General features: G+C 43.9%; 1 protein-coding gene across 1 annotated transcript in view; it reads left to right on the top strand.

Moving 5' to 3' along the window:
• The window catches only part of LOC125341333 (rho-related GTP-binding protein RhoB-like), a 42435-nt gene extending 23141 nt beyond the window's left edge, over positions 1 to 19294 (top strand). The window contains 2 exon segments of the mRNA XM_048333359.1: positions 18663 to 19263; positions 19266 to 19294. Coding sequence (XP_048189316.1) covers positions 18663 to 19263; positions 19266 to 19294 — 630 coding nt within the window.
• The last annotated feature ends 890 nt before the right edge of the window (positions 19295 to 20184 follow it).

Below are 20184 nucleotides of genomic sequence, written 5' to 3'. Positions count from 1 at the left end.
TTGTCAAAGGCTTTGGTGTGTTGAACAAATCCAGGACATTTTACCCCAAACATGATCCAAAGGCCATAGGAGCACATGGATTGCAAGACAGAGTAACTAGCCACGCTACCCAAATTTTTTAACTTTCCACCCTGAATGGATGGCTCCCTTCCTGTGATTGCATGGCCTCTACATAATATTTTGTCTTATTGCTTCTATAAATGGCTTGCTTAACTTGTTTGCTGCTTGGTCTACCCCCTGTATCAACCTCCTACATCTGTACCACACTTGCTTAACTTGTTTCTTACTTGCTCTACCCACCCCCAGCATCAACTCCCCTACATCTGTGCTACAATTTTACCTTTAGAAACCCCAATTAACCCCAATTTGAGGACTTCTGGGGGTTACAGTGTCAGCGCCCTAGTCTGCACTGTGTCCTTGGCCAGTCAGCCAGCTTTTTACTGTCGCAGTTTCAGTTCCTGAGTCTGTGCTGCACCCTAGCCAGTCAGTTCACTTTTTGCTTCCCCAAATAAACCCATCTTTTTGCTTGAGACTGTCTCTGAGTGGTGGAATCTAGGAGGGATGGGGAATCCCCTCCCTCGAATCCCACAACAAACCCACATAAATGGTACACATGGGAGCACCCCAGGTTCAGAAGTCACTTCCACATTATGTGCAGCAACACCACCTCCCCACTCTGCCCTCTAAAATCAATAATGCTTCCTTACATGGTGACTGGAGCTTTGGCTCACCCAAATGAACTTGCTTCTGTGTGAACCATGTGGCTCTCTCCTCTGAGAAACCTTTACACTTTGGCACTGAGAAATGACATCCTCCTACTTATTCTTTCCACTTTTCTCTTTTAAAGATGACATTATTGATTGACTGTTTGATATAGTAAAATTATAGATCATCAGGGACATCCCCAAGACTTGGGTGTTGCCCACAATCATTTAAAAAGTTAGATCATATTCCAGCTCTTTCCAGGCTGAATTCCCTTCAGATTTGTGATGGTGTGTACTCAGGACATATGTACCCCCAAACTGCCAGGAATCTCCTAGGGAATGGAAGCAACGGCTGAACTGAAAAGCTCAGGACCAGAGGCACTGAGTAATCTAACACATTGAATGTTGGGGTCTGTACCTCAGGAGAATGCTGTTATGTCCCAGCTTTCATTTCTCCTTTTCCACCTTTTTTTTCTTTTTTGCCTGCCCTGGGACTTGAACTCTGAGCCTGGGTGCTGTCACTGAGCTCCTTTTGCTTTGCTCCAGGCTAGCACTCTACCACTTAAGCTACATCACCACTTTTGGCTTTTTCTGTGGTTGTGGTACTGAGGAATCGAACCCAGGGCTTCATGCACGCTAGGCAACCACTCTACCACTAAGCCACCTTCCCAGCCCCCAGCTTTCACTTCTGAGTGCCCAAAAGAGTGCCCAGGAGAAGGTGTCTAACTACCCAGTCAAAGCAGAAGGGCCAGGGAGACCCTCTAGTGTGACCACTGGAGCCATTGGGCCAAAGGCTATAGAACTAACACTTATCCTGGGGCGTGGACTTGGGACCTGGATGCTGTCCCTTAGCTCTTTTGCTAAAGTTTAGTGCTATACCACTTAAGCCTCAGCTCCACGTCTAGCTTTCTTGGATTAATTAGAAATAAGAGTCTCCTTCACTTTCCTGCCTGGGGCTGGCTTTGAACTACATCCCTCAGATTGCAGCTTCCCTAGTAGCTGTGATTACAGGTGTGAGCTAGAATCTGCTTTGATTTATCTTTCTTAAAGAACGGAATTAATCTTCTTGCTTTGGAAGCTGAGCATTCTAGCACTGTTATAAAATCTGAATTACACCCAGGCTTCATTTTGAAAAAGGTCTCCCTAAAGCATGACAAATAAGAATCATTCCAGGACTGGGAAGGTGGCTTAGTGGTAGAGTACTCAACTAGCATGCAGGAAGCCCTGGGTTCAATTCCTCAGTACCATCTAAACAGAAAGAGTGGGGAAGTGCTGCTGTGGCTCAAGTGGTAGAGTGCTAGCCTTGAGCAAAAGAAGCTCTGGGACTGTGCTCAGGCCCTGTGTTTAAGCCCCAGGACTGGCAAAAAATAAAATCCTTCCAGCCCCACTTTTCTGAGAAATATTTGGTTCATATCTGCTTCATGTGTTGTTTTCACATGTGGAGGGGCCTTGCCACACATGGATAGCTTCATCCACACATGGACACCAGCCACACGTGGATGCTGGCCACACATGGACAGCACAGCCTACACTTGGACACTTACCACAGATAAAGCAGGTCATCTTGAGAATTTACTTTTTCCTCCTTTTCCTCTTTATTCTTTTTCACTTCTGAGATCAGTGAAAGTAATAATAATAACACTGAAAATCAAGTTCTGCACAAGAGTGATGACAGTGAAGAACAGGAGGTTGTATACCACTCGCGCAGCAAACAGAGGTTCCTGGAACCAATTCAAAAGACGTTCAAGGCCTGTCAATGGAACACGTTCTCCAGCATAAAACAGTCCATCAGTATTTACTCCAAAATAGAAGCAATCGGATATTATTTACATATTATGGAGAAATGAACTATAGAGCTGATATTTATTTCTACTTGGGAAGTCTTAGAATGTGCATATAATCCAGTTGTTTAATAGACAAGGGATCTGGGGCTGCAAGGGGGAATGAATTAACGCCATTACACAGTTGGCCAGTTGCAGAATTAAGGGTTCTCTAAGCTCCAAGCCCAGTAGCTGAGATTTTTACAGTTACTGAAGACATGGTATAAACTGCCATTTTAATACAGGAAATGCTGTCAGGATTTGCTCACAGTGTGTATTCACCATGGATAAATCGCAGAGAGCATTTGTATGAAGATGCAGAGGAAGAGGACATGGTTGGGAAGTCTGAGACAGAAAAGAGATCCTAGCTAGCCATAGCAGTCAACTCCTACATAAACCTCACGGCTGGATTTTGCTGCTTTAATGCTATGCCTGCTTCAGAGACACACAAACATTTCCTTGCCCTACATACATTTGTAGATTTCTAGTATGAAAACCAATGAATTTATTTCCATGCCCCACATGCTAATTTAAAAGCAAACGATACCACATGCTACCCGGTAAAACAAACTCACGTACATTTGCAAAGCCAGACACTAGTGTGAAACCCTAGCTCTTCAGAGGCTGAGATCTGGAGGACCATCACTGCAAGTTAGCCCAGGCAGAAAGGTCTCTGAGATTCTGTCTCTGATTAGCCAGCAAAATGCCAGACTGGAGGCATAGCTAATGTGGTAGAGCACCAGCTGTGAGCAAGAAAGCTGAATGAGAGCAAAGAGGCCTTCAGTTTCAACCCTGGAACACACACACCCCCATACCCACACACATACTCTATCACACACACATATACACACACCCATACACACACTCTCTGACACACACACACACACACACACACACACACACGTGGGGAAACAATCTTTTTCCTCTGGCTTACATCCTTGTACCGCCTTCTCAGCACATCCCCCATCCCACCACCATTCTGGAGTCTCTGGTTCAGCACAATGATGATGTACATGAGCAAACAGCAATGTTGCATTTACAAAACATACGATTACCTCGATCAACCATCTATAATTATCTCCATGTGCTTCTTTTCCCTTCCCTTCTTCCCTTCTTCTCCAATATTTTTCTTTCTCTTTTCTCCTCTCCTCTCTCCCGCCCTTCCTTCCCCTCCTCACCCCTTCCTTTTTCTCTTCTTTCCTGTCTTACCTGTACCATAGTTTTAATTCAAGGCCTCACTCTTCTGTAGCTTGCTCAGCTGGTACTGTAGCACTTCTGCAACACTCTAGCCCTGCTTTTTCTGGTGGTTTCGGAAGCAAGTTCTCATGGGCCTTTCTGCTCAAGCTGCCTTCTAACTGTGGTCATCCAGATTTCAGCCTCAAGAATATGACTGGTGTGAGCTGGGGGTACCCAGCTCCAACCATCTATATTAAGTGTGCCTTGATACAATTTTATACCATCTATTTAATTTGATCAATTTCTATCTTATATGGACAGCACAAGACTAATACTAAGAAAGCCACATGTTTAAGGTTCTGAAACACCTTTTATTTTTCCCCTGGAGGAAATGGCAGTGTCTACTACCATTCTTGTGGAAGGAGAGGGAGCTACATCTCTAGAAACAATGCCGGGTCCCACAGTAGCCTTGCAGGAGAAAGACATCAAATATCAAGTGCACCTGGTTTCAAATTCTGCTCTGTTCTGGAATGGGCACCAGAGCCAATGGCTGAACCCAACGTTCTCAATGTATAGAATGAGGAGAATGTGGACAGCTCCTATTGCTTCTTTACCTTGATGAAGTGTGGGAAGCTTTTTCAAAGTTGCTACAGATGAGATACACAGTGAATTTCTGGGAAAATTCTCTTTACAGAGCAATGAGGCCAGGGCATCAGTGGCTCACGCCTGTCATCTCAGCCACTCAGGAGGCTGAAATCTGAGGATCACAGTTCAAAGCCAGCTTGGACAGGAAAGTACACGAGACTATCTCCAAAAAACTTCTCAGAAAAAGTCTGAAGTGGCTCTATGGCTCAAGTGGTAGAGTGCTATACTTGAGCAAGAAGAAGTCCAGGGATAGCACCAGGCCCTGGGATCAAGCCCCACTACTGGCACCAAAAATAAATTCAGAGAAATGAAGAGAAAAGATATGTAACAGAAAACTCTGGACTTGATTATGTTTTATGGTAGAATTAATACATATTTTTGTAACTAAGATAGTTGTGTGCATGTGTGTGTGTGTGAGTGTGTGTGTGTGTGTGTGTGTGCATGCAGTTACTGGGGCTTGAGCTCAGAACCTTAAATCCTTGCTTCATTTTTATTTGTGGTTGTTTTTGTATTTTTTTCCTTTTCTTGCTTATTTGTGCTCCAGGCTGGTATATTACCACTTGAGCCACATCTCTGCATCCAGATTTTTGCTGGCTAACTGGAGACAAGAGTCTCATGGATTTTCCTGCTAGGCTGTCTTTAAACCTCAATCCTCAGATCTCAGTTCAGTTTCCTGAACAGCTAGGACTACAGGTGTGAGCCACTGACATCCGGCCTGGGTTTGCATTTTCTATGGATGTGTCGATACCGAGGCTTGAACTCAGGTTCTTGCACTTGCTTGTTTTCTCCACTCAAGGTTGGCATTCTACCACCCAAGCCACCCTTCCACTCCCAAGATAGTGAAAATTATATACAACAAACATGAGTATTAGAATCATGACTAGTAGGAAATGAGTAGAAAAACATGCTTTGTTACAACAATGAAGAACTTCTTGTGTGCTGAATTTGGGGACTGTGCAGCTCCCAGGTGCATGTCAAGATGGGAATTTAACAACAACAACGAGAAAATGGAAAAGGGAACAAGAAATCTCATTTCAATGGCCTGTTTAGTGCTCTTTTATGAACTATAAAATTTCTTCTGAACAGACTATGCTGTCTCATCATGTAAGAGAGTTAGCCTGGCATTTTCATTGTAGTTGGGTGGCTAAATTTTAGAAGTACTGAGATACAGCCAGCTAGGGGGGCTGCAGGCAGAGATGAGGAGGAACACTGAATGTGGAGCCGGAGGATGGCAGCAACATGCGCATGCTCACTTACCACTAAGTGCAGGGCACACTGTGAGTAATAAAGCAGGAGAACTCAGAGGCCTTTGTGAAGAGGCACATGGGGAGGGCGAAAGGCAGGTAGTGATGGAGTCAGAAGACCAGGACAGACAAAGAAGGCAGATAAAGCAGCAGATAGCTCAGTCTGTAATGCGCTAGTTAGATGTCAATGCACAGGGCAGACTTTAACACAGTGGCTAAGGATGAAAAGAGAGAGTTAGGAACATGTAAGAGGCTGAAAGGGACTGTTCGAGGGAAACGTGGCTTATCGAATGTGAAGGCCATATGCAATATGTCTGCATGCTACTTTGCCAGAATTAGGTGTGCTGTCAATGTAAGCCTGTATTTAGGGGCCTGCTCTGCCTCCACATGTTCCTTCAGCAATGAAACTGAAATCGTAAGCAGTGTCAACTGGACACCGGTGGCTCATGCCTGTTATTCCAGCTATTCAAGAGGCTGAGATCTGAGGATCACGGTTCAAAGCCAGATTGGGGAGGAAAGTCTATGAGACATTTTATCTCCAATTAACTATTGAAAAAAGCCAGAAATGGAGCTGTGGCTCAAATGGTAGAGCACTAACTAGCCTTACGCAACAAAACTCTCAGAGACAGGCCCTGAATTCAAGCTCCCAGGCTGGCACGCACACACACACACACACACACACACACACACACACACACACACACACAGAAGAAGAAAAGAAAATAGAGACTCTGTCCAATTATCCATTATGAAATCAAATAGGTAGGTGGGGAAAGAAAGATTTTTAGCCATCGGGGAAATGAGATTCAATCTCACCCATCAGTATGGCCACCATTGAGAACACAACAGCAAATGGAGGCAAGCACACTGGGAATGGAGCTTGCATTATAAATTCATGTATAGCCACCATGGAAAGCTGTACTCCAAGTGAGCATCTCTTCTCTAGCTGGAATCCTCTTGATTCCTCCATCCTCGATCAGAACAATTCAATTGAGAACAATTCGATTGAGAACACTTTCTCGTGCTTAGTAGCAAACAAATATTTATGAGTGTTTAAATCTGCAAGTATATAGGGACATTGACTCTACTACAACAGAAAATATAAAACTTTTCTAATGATAGTTTTTCAGTTACTTGTTTTGTGTTGGTGGCTGGGTTATTTTTAACTTTTCATTGTACTATAGGTATTACAGAGATAAGATACAGAGGGGTTTCTGTTACACACATCAGCTAATGAGCAAATTTCTTTTTGTACATTATCATCACTTCCTTCACCTCCACTTTCCTCTCCCATCCCCACCAACATGGTGTCTACGTCCTTTTCAGCATATATCTAGTCTATACCACTTCTAGAATTATTCCTTTTGAGATGGAGTCTCTCCTCACTGTCCAGAACCCAAGTAATCATTCCTCTAAGCCCCATGAGGACTAAAACTGCAGTCAAGTGCCATCATGCCTCCTTTATACATTTGCTTTTCTTTTGTGAGGAAACCTGTCTTTTCTGTGGATGTGTAGTGCTTACAAGTCCTTGCTTTGTTCTTTGTAAAGGAAAATGAAAGCTTCTTTGGGGTAAGAAAAGATTTGTAACATGTAAGGATTTTTCTTCAGCTGGTTTCTTTCCAACTTGCAACTAGGATCTGCCCCAGACTGTTCAAGAAATAGCAGCTGGTTTAGAGATAGTTTGAGATTACTTGTGAACTGTTCATCTTATTTCAGGGTCACCTTCTGCAAATTCATTTTACACTATTTTATTTATTTATTTATTTATTTATTTTATTAATTGGACATAAATTTTTTTACAAGGTGTTGTGCAAAGAGGGTGCAGTTACATAGTAGGGCAGTGTGTACATTTCTTATGATATCTTACGACCTGTTTTTCTATCCCTTGTCTAGGTCAGGTTGACATATATGCAATATACAATGTATCAAGAACATATACAGTATTCACAGACTTGGTCTCTACTGTCTCTCCGTCTCCCTTTGTTAACAGTCATATATCAGGGAGATCATGCCCCTTTGTTTTCTGTGTTCTAGGCTTGTCTCACTCAACATTATTTGTTCGAGTTCAGACCATTTCCCTGTGAATAACAGTATTTCACCATTCCTAATCGCTATGTAGTATTCCATTGTGTATAAGTACCATATTTCTTGGATCCATTCGTCTGTAGAGGGGCATCTGGGTTGTTTCCATATTTTAGCTATTGTGAATTGTGCCGCGATAAACATGGAAGTACAAATGCCTTTTTGATATCTTGGATTTTGCTGTTTAGGATAGATGCCTAGGAGTGGTATGGCTGGGTAATAGGGTAGGTCTATATTGAGCTTTTAGAGAAACCTCCATACTGTTCTCCAAAGTGGTTGTACTAATTTGCACTCCCACCAACAATGGAGAAGGGTTCCTCTTTCCCCACAGCCCCTCCAGCATTTGTTGTTTCCTGAGTTCAGAGTATAGGCCATTCTAACTGGGGTGAGGTGGTATCTCAGGGTTGTTTTTATTTGCATTTCCTTTACTAGCAGGGATGTTGAGCATTTCCTCATGTGTTTCTTTGCCATTTTTATATCTTCTCTTGTGAAGTCTCTCTTTAGCTCTTTTGCCCATTTCCTAATAGGTTTATTGGGCTTGGAGGGGCTTAGTTTTTTGAGTTCTCTGTAGATGACAGATATCAGGCCTTTGTCTGTTGCTGTGCTGGTAAATATCCTTTCCCATATCGTTGGCTGTCTTTCTATTTTGGTGGCTATGTCCTTAGCTGTGCAGAAACTTTTTAATTTGTAGTAGTCCCATTTGTCGAGTCTTTCCCCTATTTGTTGTGCCCCTGGGACTCTATTCAGGAAGTTCCTTCCTGTGCCTATAAGTTCTAGTGTCTTTCCTACTCTGTCCTTCAGTAGTTTCAAGGATTCAGGTCTGATGTTGAGGTCCTTGATCCATTTTGAGTTGATCTTGGTGCATGGTGATAGGCTTGGGTCTACTTTGAGTTTTCTGAATATGGCTGCCCAGTTCTCCCAGCACCAGTAGTTGAAGAGGCTATGTTTATTCCATTGTATGTCTTTAGCTCCTTTGTCGAATATCAGTTGGCTGTAAGAGTGCAGTTTTATTTCTGGGTCTTCAGTTCTAATCCATTGGTCTTCCGATCTGTTTTTATAACAATACCATGCTGTTTTTGTTATGATGGCCTTGTAGTAGAGCTTGAAGTCAGGTATTGTGATACCTCCTGCACTGCTTTTTTTGCCTAGAATTGCTTTGGCTATTCTAGGTTTTTTGCTGTTCCATATGAATTTATGGATTGGTTTCTCTATTTCAGTGAAGAATGTGGCTGGGATTTTGATAGTTATTGCATTGAATTTGTATAACAATTTGGGCAATATGGCCATTTTCACTATATTGATTCTGCCTACCCATGAGCATGGAAGGTCTTTCCATCTCCTTGTGTCTTCTTTGATTTCCCTTATTAGATTTTTGTAGTTTTCATTAAATAGGTCTGTCACGTCCTTGGTTAAGTTGATCCCTAGGTACTTTATTCTTTTTTTGGCTACTGTAAATGGAATTGTTTCCATAATTTCCTTTTCTGTTTGTCTATTGCTGGTGTACAGAAAAGCTGCTGACTTTTGTGGGTTGATTTTGTATCATGCTACTTTGCCAAATTGGTTTATTAGGTGTAGGAGTTTGGGTACTGAATTTTTTGGGTCCATCAGATATAAGATCATGTCATCTGCGAATAGGGATAACTTGATTTCTTCCTTGCTGATGTGGATCCCTTTGATGTCCTCCTCTTGCCTTATTGCTATGGCTAGGGATTCCAGCACTATGTTGAAAAGAAGTGAGGAGAGTGGGCATCCTTGTCTTGTTCCTGAGTTTAGGGGGAATGATTTAAGTTTCTCTCCATTTAATATGATATTAGCAGTTGGTCTGTTGTATATGGCTTTTATTGTTTTGAGGAATGTTCCATCTATTCCTGTTCTCTCCAAAGCTTTTAATAGGTATGGATGTTGTATTTTGTCAAAGGCTTTTTGGGCATCGACTGAGATAACAATGTGATTCTTGATTTTAGTTCTGTTTATATGGTGAATTACGTTGATTGATTTACGGATGTTGAACCATCCTTGTGACTGAGGGATGAAGCCTACTTTGTCATGATGTATGATATTCTTGATCAGTTTCTGGATCCTATTAGCTAATATTTTATTGAGGAGCTTTGCATCTGTGTTCATTAGTGATATTGGTCTGTAGTTCTCTTTTTTTGTTGGATCTTTGCCTGGTTTGGGAATGAGTATGATATTAGCTTCGTAGAATGAGTTTGGGATTTCTCCCTGCATTTCTATTTCGCGGAAGAGTTTGAGGAGTATTGGAATTAGCTCCTCACTAAAGGTTTTGTAGAATTCGTTGGTGAATCCATCTGGGCCTGGGCTTTTCTTAGTAGGGAGGTTCTTGATTACCTCCTGTATCTCACCATAAGTTATTGGTTTATTTAGTTGATTTATTTCTTCTTGGTTCAGTTTGGGCAGTTTGTACTTCTCTAAGAATTGATCCATTTCTGTAAAATTATTGTTTTTTGCTGAGTAGAGGTTTTGGAAATAGCTCCTTATGATTGTTTGAATATCGTGTGTACTTGTTATAATTTTTCCTGTGGAGTCCCTGATTTTACGAATATGAATCTCTTCTCTTCTTTTTTTTGTAAGTCTTGCAAGGGGTCTGTCAATTTTGTTTATTTTCTCAAAGAACCAGCTTTTAGTCTTATTTATTTGTTGAATGGTCTTTCTATTTTCAATCAGATTTATCTCTTCTTTAATCTTCGTGATCTCTCCCCTCCTAGTCGTTTTAGATTCTGTCATTTCTTGTTTCTCCAGTTGTTTTAGTTTCATCGTGAGGGTATTCACCTGCTCTGCTTCCATTCTTTTAATGTGGGTGCTGAGTGCAATGATCTTGCCCCTCAGTACTGCCTTAGCTGTGTCCCATAGGTTTCTTTGTGATGTGTTTTCTTTGTCATTGTGGCTTATGAATTCGTTGATTTCATCTTTAATTTGATCTTTGGCCCAAGTGTTGGATAGCAGCATGGGGTTTAGCCTCCAAGAGTGTGTATAGGCTCTGTGGTATCCTTTGTTGTTGACGGTTACCTTTAATCCACTGTGATCAGATATAATACATGGGATGACGTCAATACTTTTGTATTTGCTGAGGTTCTTTGTGTGGGCTATGACGTGGTCTATTTTGGAATATGATCCATGGGCTGCTGAAAAGAAGGTGTATTGGGTCTCTGTAGGGTGAAAGGTTCTGTATAGGTCTGTTAGATCCATTTGGGAAATGGTGTTATTTAGGTCCTCAGCTCCCTTACTAATCCTCTGGGTGTTGGATCTGTCTCTTGGAGAGAGAGGAGTATTAAAGTCACCCACTATGATTGTGTTTGCGTCTATCTTGCTCTGTAATTCTTTGAGAATTTGCTTGACATATGTCGGGCCTCTTTTGTTTGGTGAGTATACATTTATCACCGTGATTTCTTGATTCTGGATTTTTCCTTGTATTAATATGTAGTGTCCTTCTTTGTCTTTTTGAGTGGACTTTAAAGAGAAGTCCAGCTTGTCTGAGATCAGAATGGCTACACATGCCATTTTGGTGGATGCGTTTGCTTGGTAGATCTTGCTCCATCCTTTCACTCGAAGCCTGTTTTTGTCCCTTGCTGTAAGGTGGGTCTCTTGTAGACAGCAGATGTCAACTTTTTGTTTGCGAATCCATTCTGCCAGTCTGCTCCTCTTAATCGGGGAGTTTAAGCCATTTATATTTAAAGAGATCAAGGATAAGGGTGTTTTTTCTCCTTCCATTTTCTTGGTGGGCTGTTTTTTCTTCTTCTTTTTTTTTTTTTTCTTGTCTTTAGTGAGCTTGTGTTTCTGCTGGACTTTGGCTATTGAAGTTTCTTTCTGATTCTGTCTGTGTGTCTTTTACGATCTCTGTTGGGTGGGGATCCCCTCTTAATATTCGCTGTAGGGCTGGTTTTTTATTCACATACTCCTTTAACTCCTCTTTGGTGTGGAAAGATCTGGTTCTCCCTTCGAATGTGAACTCCAATTTCGCTGGATATTTGATCCGAGGTTGTAAATTGTTATTCTGGAGTACTTGGATGGTGTTCTTCCACTCACTTCGAGCTTGGTAAGTTTGTGTGGATAAGTCGGATGTTATTCGAATCCTCTTCCCATTGAAAAAAGTTTCCTTCTTCGCTTTGGCTGAATTCAGAATTTGCTCTTTAATCTTGAGGTCTGTAGTCTTGAATATTATGTGCCTTGGGGTGGCTTTCCTGGGGTCTGGCCTGCCAGGTGTCCTATAGGCTTCGGTTACCTGGATGGGGTCCCCTGTAAGATTGGGGAAGTTTTCTCCAATAACTTTATTGAGAACATGATTAAGCCCTCTGCTCTGATATTCGGCTCCTTCTTCTATTCCAATTATGCGCAGATTATATCTCTTGTCTTTGCCCATTAGTTCCTGGATTAGTCTTCCCTGAAGCTTCACCTTTTCTTGGAGTGTGGTCATTTTCTGGTTGTTGTCAGCTGCTTCATCGTCCAGGCGAGAGATTCTGGATTCTATGTGGTCTACTCTTTGTGTTATGGTTTCAATTGCGGAGTTTATGGATGTCAGAGAGCTATTTATGGTTGTCATATCAGCTCTGATCATGGAGATTTCTTCCTGTAAAGAGTTGTATTTTAAATCTATTTTTTCATGCATTTCAATTCTCAGGATGTGGAGATTTTCTTTAAAGGCAGCTTGCATTGTATCCATTTTTGCTTCCATTTCTTTAAAGCAGGCTTGCATTGTATCCAGTTTTGCTTCCATTTCTTTCTTGGCTTCCTGGGTGTCCTTCCAGATTTCCGCTCTAAATTCCTGGAATTGTTTTCTGATTTCATTTCTGACGCTTTCGATCATTCCCGTTAACATGGCCTCATTTGCTTTTTTATTCTCCATCTCCTCTTCAGTCGTGCTGCTTTTTGGAGCTGGCGAGTTGGCTTGCCCTTTGATGAACTGAGTTATGTTTCTTTGTGATTTGCGCATTTGGAGATCTGGATGGCTTCTCAGGTTTGGTTCTTCCCTCTCTCCTGTGTAGGCGTGTCTACGGCAGCAGGTGCTGCTGCTGTGGCTCCGCCCACCAGTGCAGGGTACGCCTACCAGAGCGGGCGCTGTCACCGGGGGCCCCGCCCTCCTGTGCGCTGAGCGTCCACTGCAACAGGCACTTCGGCGGGATATGCCTCCCAGAGCAAGTCCTGGGTTGTTGGGTTGTGCTTGTGCCCTCCCACGAGTCAGTTGGGGGGGGCGGTATGTGTGGGGTCCAGTGGGATCGACTGTAGGGGTGTGGCTTGGCACCTTCAGTCCTCACCTCTGCTGTGAGTGGGGGACGTGATCAGGCTCAGGTGACCCTGCTGGGCTGGTAATGCCCACCAACGCCTGTGGTTTTAGTTGTAAGAGCCTGCGAGGTCCAGGCGCCTTGGGTGGGGTTTGCACAACCGGCAGTCTCCCGGCCCCTGTTGGGAAGGGGGCGGGGCCGGTTCTGCCAGTTCAGGAACCTGTGGGGCCTTGGGGCTGCTCCGCCCTTCCCCTGCTAAACTGACTTCCCAGCGCCTGATGGGAGCTTCCCCGCCTGATTTGGGGGTTCTTTGTTCCCTCAGGGGTGGGGTTGGGGGGAGGGAGGGCACTCACTTTTGCTGCTTTGTGTGTGTGTCCCGCGCAGCCGTTGGCCCTCCAGGGGTTGGCTATGTGTCGTGGTGGCTTCCCTGGTTCCCGATTTCTGCCGTGCTGGGTTCCTTTGTCCGGACCCGGTGTGGACCCGAACTTCTCGTCGCTGCCGGTGTGTGTCTTGGTCCGCACCCTGCCTTGTGTCCGTGGGGTCTCCCACTATATGAATTCTGCGCTCCTGGCAGCCTGTCTACCGATCGCCGGGTTCCCCTTTCCCAGCCTGACCCTGTTTGGGCCAGGGTCGGCTGGTGGGGGGAGGGTGCCCCGGTGAATCTCCGGCTCCGTGTAGGTTTTCGGTTCTTCTTTTTTGCTCCTTTTTGTTTTTCTGCGTTTCTCCACTGCTTCTGGCTGCTGGTTTTGCTGGGTTCTTGATGGGGTGTTGGGTGTTGGAGTTCCCAGCTCACTATGCCGTTGGAGCGAGTCGGGGTACCTCCCTATTCTATCGGCGCCATCTTTCCGAGTATCCATTTTACACTATTTTAAGTAGCCAATCATGAGCAGATTGTGAACATATGCTCAACCAGTGTGAGCAGAGGGGCAGGGCCTGCTGGCTCAAGGATAAATACTTGAGCAGACTGCCTGCTCAACGGGTGATGATCAACACTTCTGTCCAGAAATAAATTTTGCCTCACTGATACAATCCTTCATGTTCATGTCTATTATGGTGACTCCAATGATTCCCGGAGCACATATTTGTAACAATTTTGAGAGATGTTTTGAGTTTTTATTAATATTATGTTTCACATAACAGTATGATTTGAAAAATCACACTTATATTCTCTAGTTTGTATGAACATGTAAAATGTGGATTTTGCACCTGGTTAAAGTACATTTTAGAGAAGAAATACTAAACCTTTGTGACAAAAATAATTTAGATATGCTGATTCATTAAAAAGAAAAGTTTGGCCAAGTACCAGGGTATAAACTCAATCTCAAATTCAGCAGCCTCTACGTACACTAACAAAAATACAAATGAACCTGAAATCAAGAAATAAAATCCATTTTCACTCATACTCTTCTGCCCAAAAATAACACCTAGAAATCAATAAATTGTAACCACCATACCTTTATCTCTCTTAGAATTCATTTACAATTCTAGCTCCACTTTCATTATGTGATTGTTGCTATCACAGTGTTTGGAACAGTATGAGGTTTGCTCCTAACCCCAGATGTTTATGAATGTCCCAGAGTCCCATGGATTCTCTTTGTAGTTCTAGATTTTGAAACACTGATTTCCCTAGTGACTGTTTTCTGTCTGAAGTCCCTATCTTAATCATAGATATAAACTATCATTCTAAAACCCATATTGTCTTGGTAAAGGAGAAAAGTCCACTTCATTAAAAAAAAGGAGGGATGATCAATTGACAGTATGAGCCCCAAGGAAGATAGGCGGTATCTTCATATGATGTTCAAACTTAAACTCAAAACTGGAGCTTTAGATCCTAGCAACCTTCAATATCAGCATTTTGATCCAAGCCCATGATTTAGAAACCAATTTTGTTGGTATTATTAGAGACTTGTTTCATCTGGTTTTACATCAAGCCTTAAATATCCTCAGGAGAATGTATTCAAATTGCATATTGAGCTGAAGAGCTATATATTTTGTTTAGCCCACAGCTATAGTGCAATATCAACTAGCCAAGTGGTAATGTTAATATGGTTCCTCTCATTATTATTCAACATAATTTGGTGATGGAGTGTGTATCTTTTTACACTTCTGCCCTTGCCTGATGGGAAGTTCTTCTTCAGACAATAGTAAACTATCCAGTACATAAAAAATGGGATCCATATAATATCTACAGTCATCACCATGGCAGTTTATACCAATAGACTAATAATGAGAGAAATTTACTCTCCTACCAGGTTTGATATTAATTGCCCTGATTTTGAACAAGTACATTTCTACGACATAAAGGAGAATGATGTGCATCCAAACAGGCTTTATAGAGTGCCTCAGTATCAAACAATGCCTGGAAAAGCAGCTGAAGCACACTTAGGCTAGCAATCATGACCCTAAAATAACAAGAGAACCAGGTGCTCAAGACCCATCTGGATAAAGATCTTGGATGTGGACCAGTGGTAGATGACTTTCAACAGGTAGGCTTGAATCCACAGTTTGGTTTGCATCATCATAAATACTGCTTTGGGACCCATTTTCCTCTTAATTAACCCATTCTATTCCTCCCAAAATCTGGCCCCTACTGAGAGTTCGAAACCCTTCAAATTATTCTAGACCATCCCAGTCCTTTTCTCAAAACAGGAAGTCCACTCTAAAGCTACTCCAAGTAGGCCACAGGTGACTTAAGTGATTCAGGAACAGCTTTGCTTATATGGCCATGCTGCCATCTGCTGGCCAAGATGCTGATGTCAATCACTACTTGTCCACTGCAACCATTTGATTCATGTGATTATGATAACAAAACTATGAGTCAAGAAGACAATGTAATTCACATCCATAACCATTTCTAAAGCATATGAAAAAACTTAATAGATAGATCTTTTGCTTCTGGCACTTTCACATTGAAGAGATTGAAATAATCTCTTCTACCAAAAAGGATTCCCTCCAGTAATTTATTTTGACCAAACTGACCAAGTAAATCACGTAAAGAAGTCCACATAAAATTGTACCCTTAAGAACAGATTTGCCTTCATTGGCGTTTTCCAGATTGATTTTATCCCTTGACTAATGGATAGGGCTCCTCGGTTTGAGAAGCATGTGCTCTACAAGGAAGCTGAATACCAACCAGGGCTATATTGACTCACATGTACATTGTTCTTTGCTCCAAAACTACTGGAAAACTTATGATGACACATGTACCAAAAGGTATATGTCTCATAAATCTTAAGTCCCTAATCTCTCATGCAACAAAGGACTGGACCACTTCAAGACAAAGATTAGAAGATACAGCTTGGCCTAAGCTAACTATCAGTTCTCCATAGCATCAGGAATGGCGCACCAGCAGTTCTCCCATAACTGCCTCGATTTTCATTATGACAAGAACCTTCTAACAATCAAGCAGACCCTATTTAGCTGCAGGATGATTCCACTCATAGAGATGCTGCACCTCTGGGTAGCAGATTGGCTGCTGATCTCCAATAGGCTAGAATTGATTGAAGATCTCCAGACTCTAGTGTTTTGGTTTGTTTTCTTTTTTACTTTATCCTATAATAAACCTAACCGTCACACTGGCAGATGCCATTCATTTCTTATTGCCCAATTATTAAATGAACATTGTATCTGCTATCAGACCAATACTTGCAACAGTACAGAAACAACTAATACAGTTCTGAGATCAAGAGAGAAGATAGATGATGCTCCAAATGCTACCTGATGACCCTACTTCCCATTCCAAGCCATTACATCTTGGTGGAGGCATCCATGAAGATATGCCCTCAGGAGCCATGTGTAGGGGAAATTAATTAACTGATTCATCTAACTGCTTGGGAAAGCAAACTCAGAGTTGTAGCAAATTTTCCAAGATCATGAAGTACATTAATGTATGGCCATGGTCAATAGATTGACACCAATTCCGCAGCCTTCATAACTGAAGAGACAAAGGAGTCTTGAAAGGGAGTATGAATACAGCAGCACATGTACTTCTTCATATCACCTGCTAAGGCCCATTACAAGTACTTAAACATTGACAACCTTATTGGTTCTTGCTGTTGGCATCAGACAACATGCATGAGCCTATGGATAAATAGTGTGGCAGACACGGAAGCTACTATGTACCTGAACACACAGAACACCAGTTTTGAAAGACCATTTACTATTGTTGGAATACTGGATCTGTTAATAAAAATGAAAGCTGAAACTCCAGCGTGGCATTATTTCTCTTTAACACTGATTTGTCACTCAAAGGTTCTAATTTCAATTTTGAATTAAGCTGATGAAAAACAAAATACGATAGAAAGGACCATAAAATATTGGAGCCTTAGGTATAGAAATTTCCTTCCCAGAAATTTCCAAACTGATTTTAAAAGACAAGGATATCTTCTTTAAGTGATCTCTGCCTAGAAAGCACTCCTTTATTGATATACATGGATATTCTCCTTTGTCCATACTTTCCCAAAGAAACAGATTGGAAAATGACATGAGTCACAGTTTTAGGAACAGCATGAGTCTATTCATCTCAAGTCCTCACTCTCACCCACAATATAGCACTGGATCAGTTTGAGTCATTCCATTAAGGAATGGGAACAAAGAAGTACATCAAGTTACTTCCATCCTAAAAGAGCTAGCAAGACACTGTCAGGAGTAGACATCTAAACTTGGTACAGGTGTATCTTTATGCTTGCAAGAGTCTCAACTAATCCAACTCTAGGGGCATCAGAAAGTTCTCTCCACAGACATGAAGTCCTATAACCTTGATATTTATAAAACTGACACAATATAGTTTTCAAGATGAAAATCCAGAAACCTAAGAACTAACCTAAAATTGCTTAGAGTTTGGTGGAACCAAGTGTCCGATGAGAAAAGCCAGGATTAGAACAGGGCCTTTAAGTTAAGTAAAGATGCCAGCAAGAGCTGTAGGTTAGAAAACAGAGTAGAAAACCAATTACATAAAATAAAGTATCTATTTCCTCCTACTCCAAGACACTGAAATCCATTTGCTACTGACCAATGAGAAACAACAACAACAAAAATAAAATGAGGACACCTTTCCTTTTCTTATGTAGCAACATATAAGACACCTCTAATGTTTTATAAAATCTTGATTCCACAGTACTGGATTTTATGATTCTTGGACAGTGAGCCTCGATCAATTGAGGCTTGAACCCATCAAGCCTCATGTTGAGCCCATCAATCTCATGTTGAACCCATAGACATCTTGGCAATAGATCTGTATCTTAGAAAAGGAAATGCAGAATGATAAAACCTAAATACTGAATCGCCTGGTTCAGAAAGTGGCCTCTTACATTGTTAGCTCTTGGTCCAGAAGGTATCAGAATCTTGGAGGTAGGTAATAATAAGGAGGCAGAACTTTAAGAATAACATTTTCAGCATCTGCCACCGCAGTCTGGCCGTACACGTCAGTGGCCCCCGTAGGCAAGGTCTCAGAGAGGCCTGGGAGGGAGAGACGGAGGCCGGGAGAGCGAGGCCGAGTCCACAGTTCTCTCAGCAGCTGCGCACAAAGCCGCCGACCCCTGGGTAGGGGATCCGCAGAGCAGCCACCGCTCCAAGAGCAGCGCGGCGAGCTGCTTGGGGACACCTATACTCTCGCGACCCCGCTGGCCCCGCCGCGGCAGCCTAAGTGCATCGAGAGGAATGCAATCACCGCAGAGCCCGGGTGCAGCTAGCGGCCCCCCGTCCCCGGCGCGCAGCCCGAGGTGAGCGGTGAGCCGCGATCCGGACACTGGCAAGGCGTTCGTGGGACCCCTCCTGCTGCCCGGGCCCGGCCTGCTCCTGACTGCCATCTGCAAGAAGCTGGTGGTGGTGAGCGATGGAGCATGTGGCAAGACTTGCCTGCTGATCGTGTTCAGTAAGGACGAGTTCCCCAAAATGTACGTGCCCACGGTCTTCCAGAACTATGAGGCCTACATCGAAGTGGATGGCAAGCAGGTGGAGCTGGCGCTGTGGGACACGGCCGGCCAGGAGGAATATGACCGCCTGCGGCCGCTCTCCTACCCAGACACCGACGTCATCCTCATGTGCTTCTCGATGGACAGCCCGGACTCGCTGGAGAACATCCCCGAGAAGTGGGTGCCCGAAGTGAAGCACTTCTGCCCCAACGTGCCCATCATCCTGGTGGCCAACAAGAAAGACCTGCGCAGCGACGAGCACGTCCGCACCGAGCTGGCCCGCATGAAGCAGGAACCCGTGCGCACGGACGACGGCCGCGCCATGGCCGTGCGCATCCAAGCCTACGACTACCTCGAGTGCTTGGCCAAAACCAAGGAGGGCCTGCGCGAGGACTTTGAGACGGCCACACAGGCCACGCTGCAGAAGCGCTACGGCTCCCAGAACAGTGCATCAACTGTTGCAAGGTGCTATGAGGATCTCGCTGGCCCCTCCCGCCCTTGCCAGAGCCGCTCCCCCTCCCTGGGCCTCCGACCCCCCCCCCCCCCCCACGCCTTCCCCACGAGCCAGAAAAAGGGAAGATCCACGGCACTCTTTTCCCTCCACCCCCACCCCCCCACCCCCACGGACTGCCTGGCATCTGCTGGGGGCTCTGGTTTGTCGCGCCAAGAACTGGCCTGGGCATGGGGGTGCCCCCTTTCCAGCTTCTGTATGCGACTAGTGGTGTTGCATGGGCCTGGGCCGGCCCTCCACCCTACCCCATCCCCTCCCGAGTGCCAAGGGGGTCCCTGAGCATCCTTTTCTGAAGAGCCAGGCCTCAGATTGTGTGACTGCGTGTATGTCGGACTTCCCCCAGTCCATTTCCACCCCACCCCAGCCTCTGGTTCCCAGGGCCTCGCCCAATCAGATGTACACCCATTACCAGCCAGCCAGTGCGAGCTATCTATCCCTTGTCTGTAACATAGACCCTGGGAACTGCGAGAGGGGAGGGCTGAGGTGGAGGGGGGGAGTGTTCCATAAACATAGATATGATTTTATTTTCGGAGGTAAGATGGTGTTATTTAATGGTGGTGGTGAGCAAAGCGACCAGGGTGTTCCAAAAGCTCCAGCCCAGGCTGGATTGGCGCCCATCCCAAGCATGAATTGGACTTGACCATCCATCTGACCACCGGGGATATTTGCAACTGACTTTGGGGCTGAGAAGAAGCGGCCTCCAGACACTGCGACTCCTGAGAGCCAGCCCCCCAGCAAACCCCTCACCAGCCATCAGCAAGAGGAGGGAGGGTGTGCTGTGGGGTTGTTTTTGCCATAAGCAAACTTTGTGTCTGTCCTACAAAGTGAAAAAATTGTTCAGTCCAAGAAACTG

This window comes from Perognathus longimembris, chromosome 24 (assembly GCF_023159225.1).
Source record: "Perognathus longimembris pacificus isolate PPM17 chromosome 24, ASM2315922v1, whole genome shotgun sequence".
Classification (NCBI taxonomy): domain Eukaryota; kingdom Metazoa; phylum Chordata; class Mammalia; order Rodentia; family Heteromyidae; genus Perognathus; species Perognathus longimembris.
The sequence above is the reverse complement of the archived record's forward strand: the minus strand, read 5'-3'. Positions and strand labels throughout refer to the sequence as shown.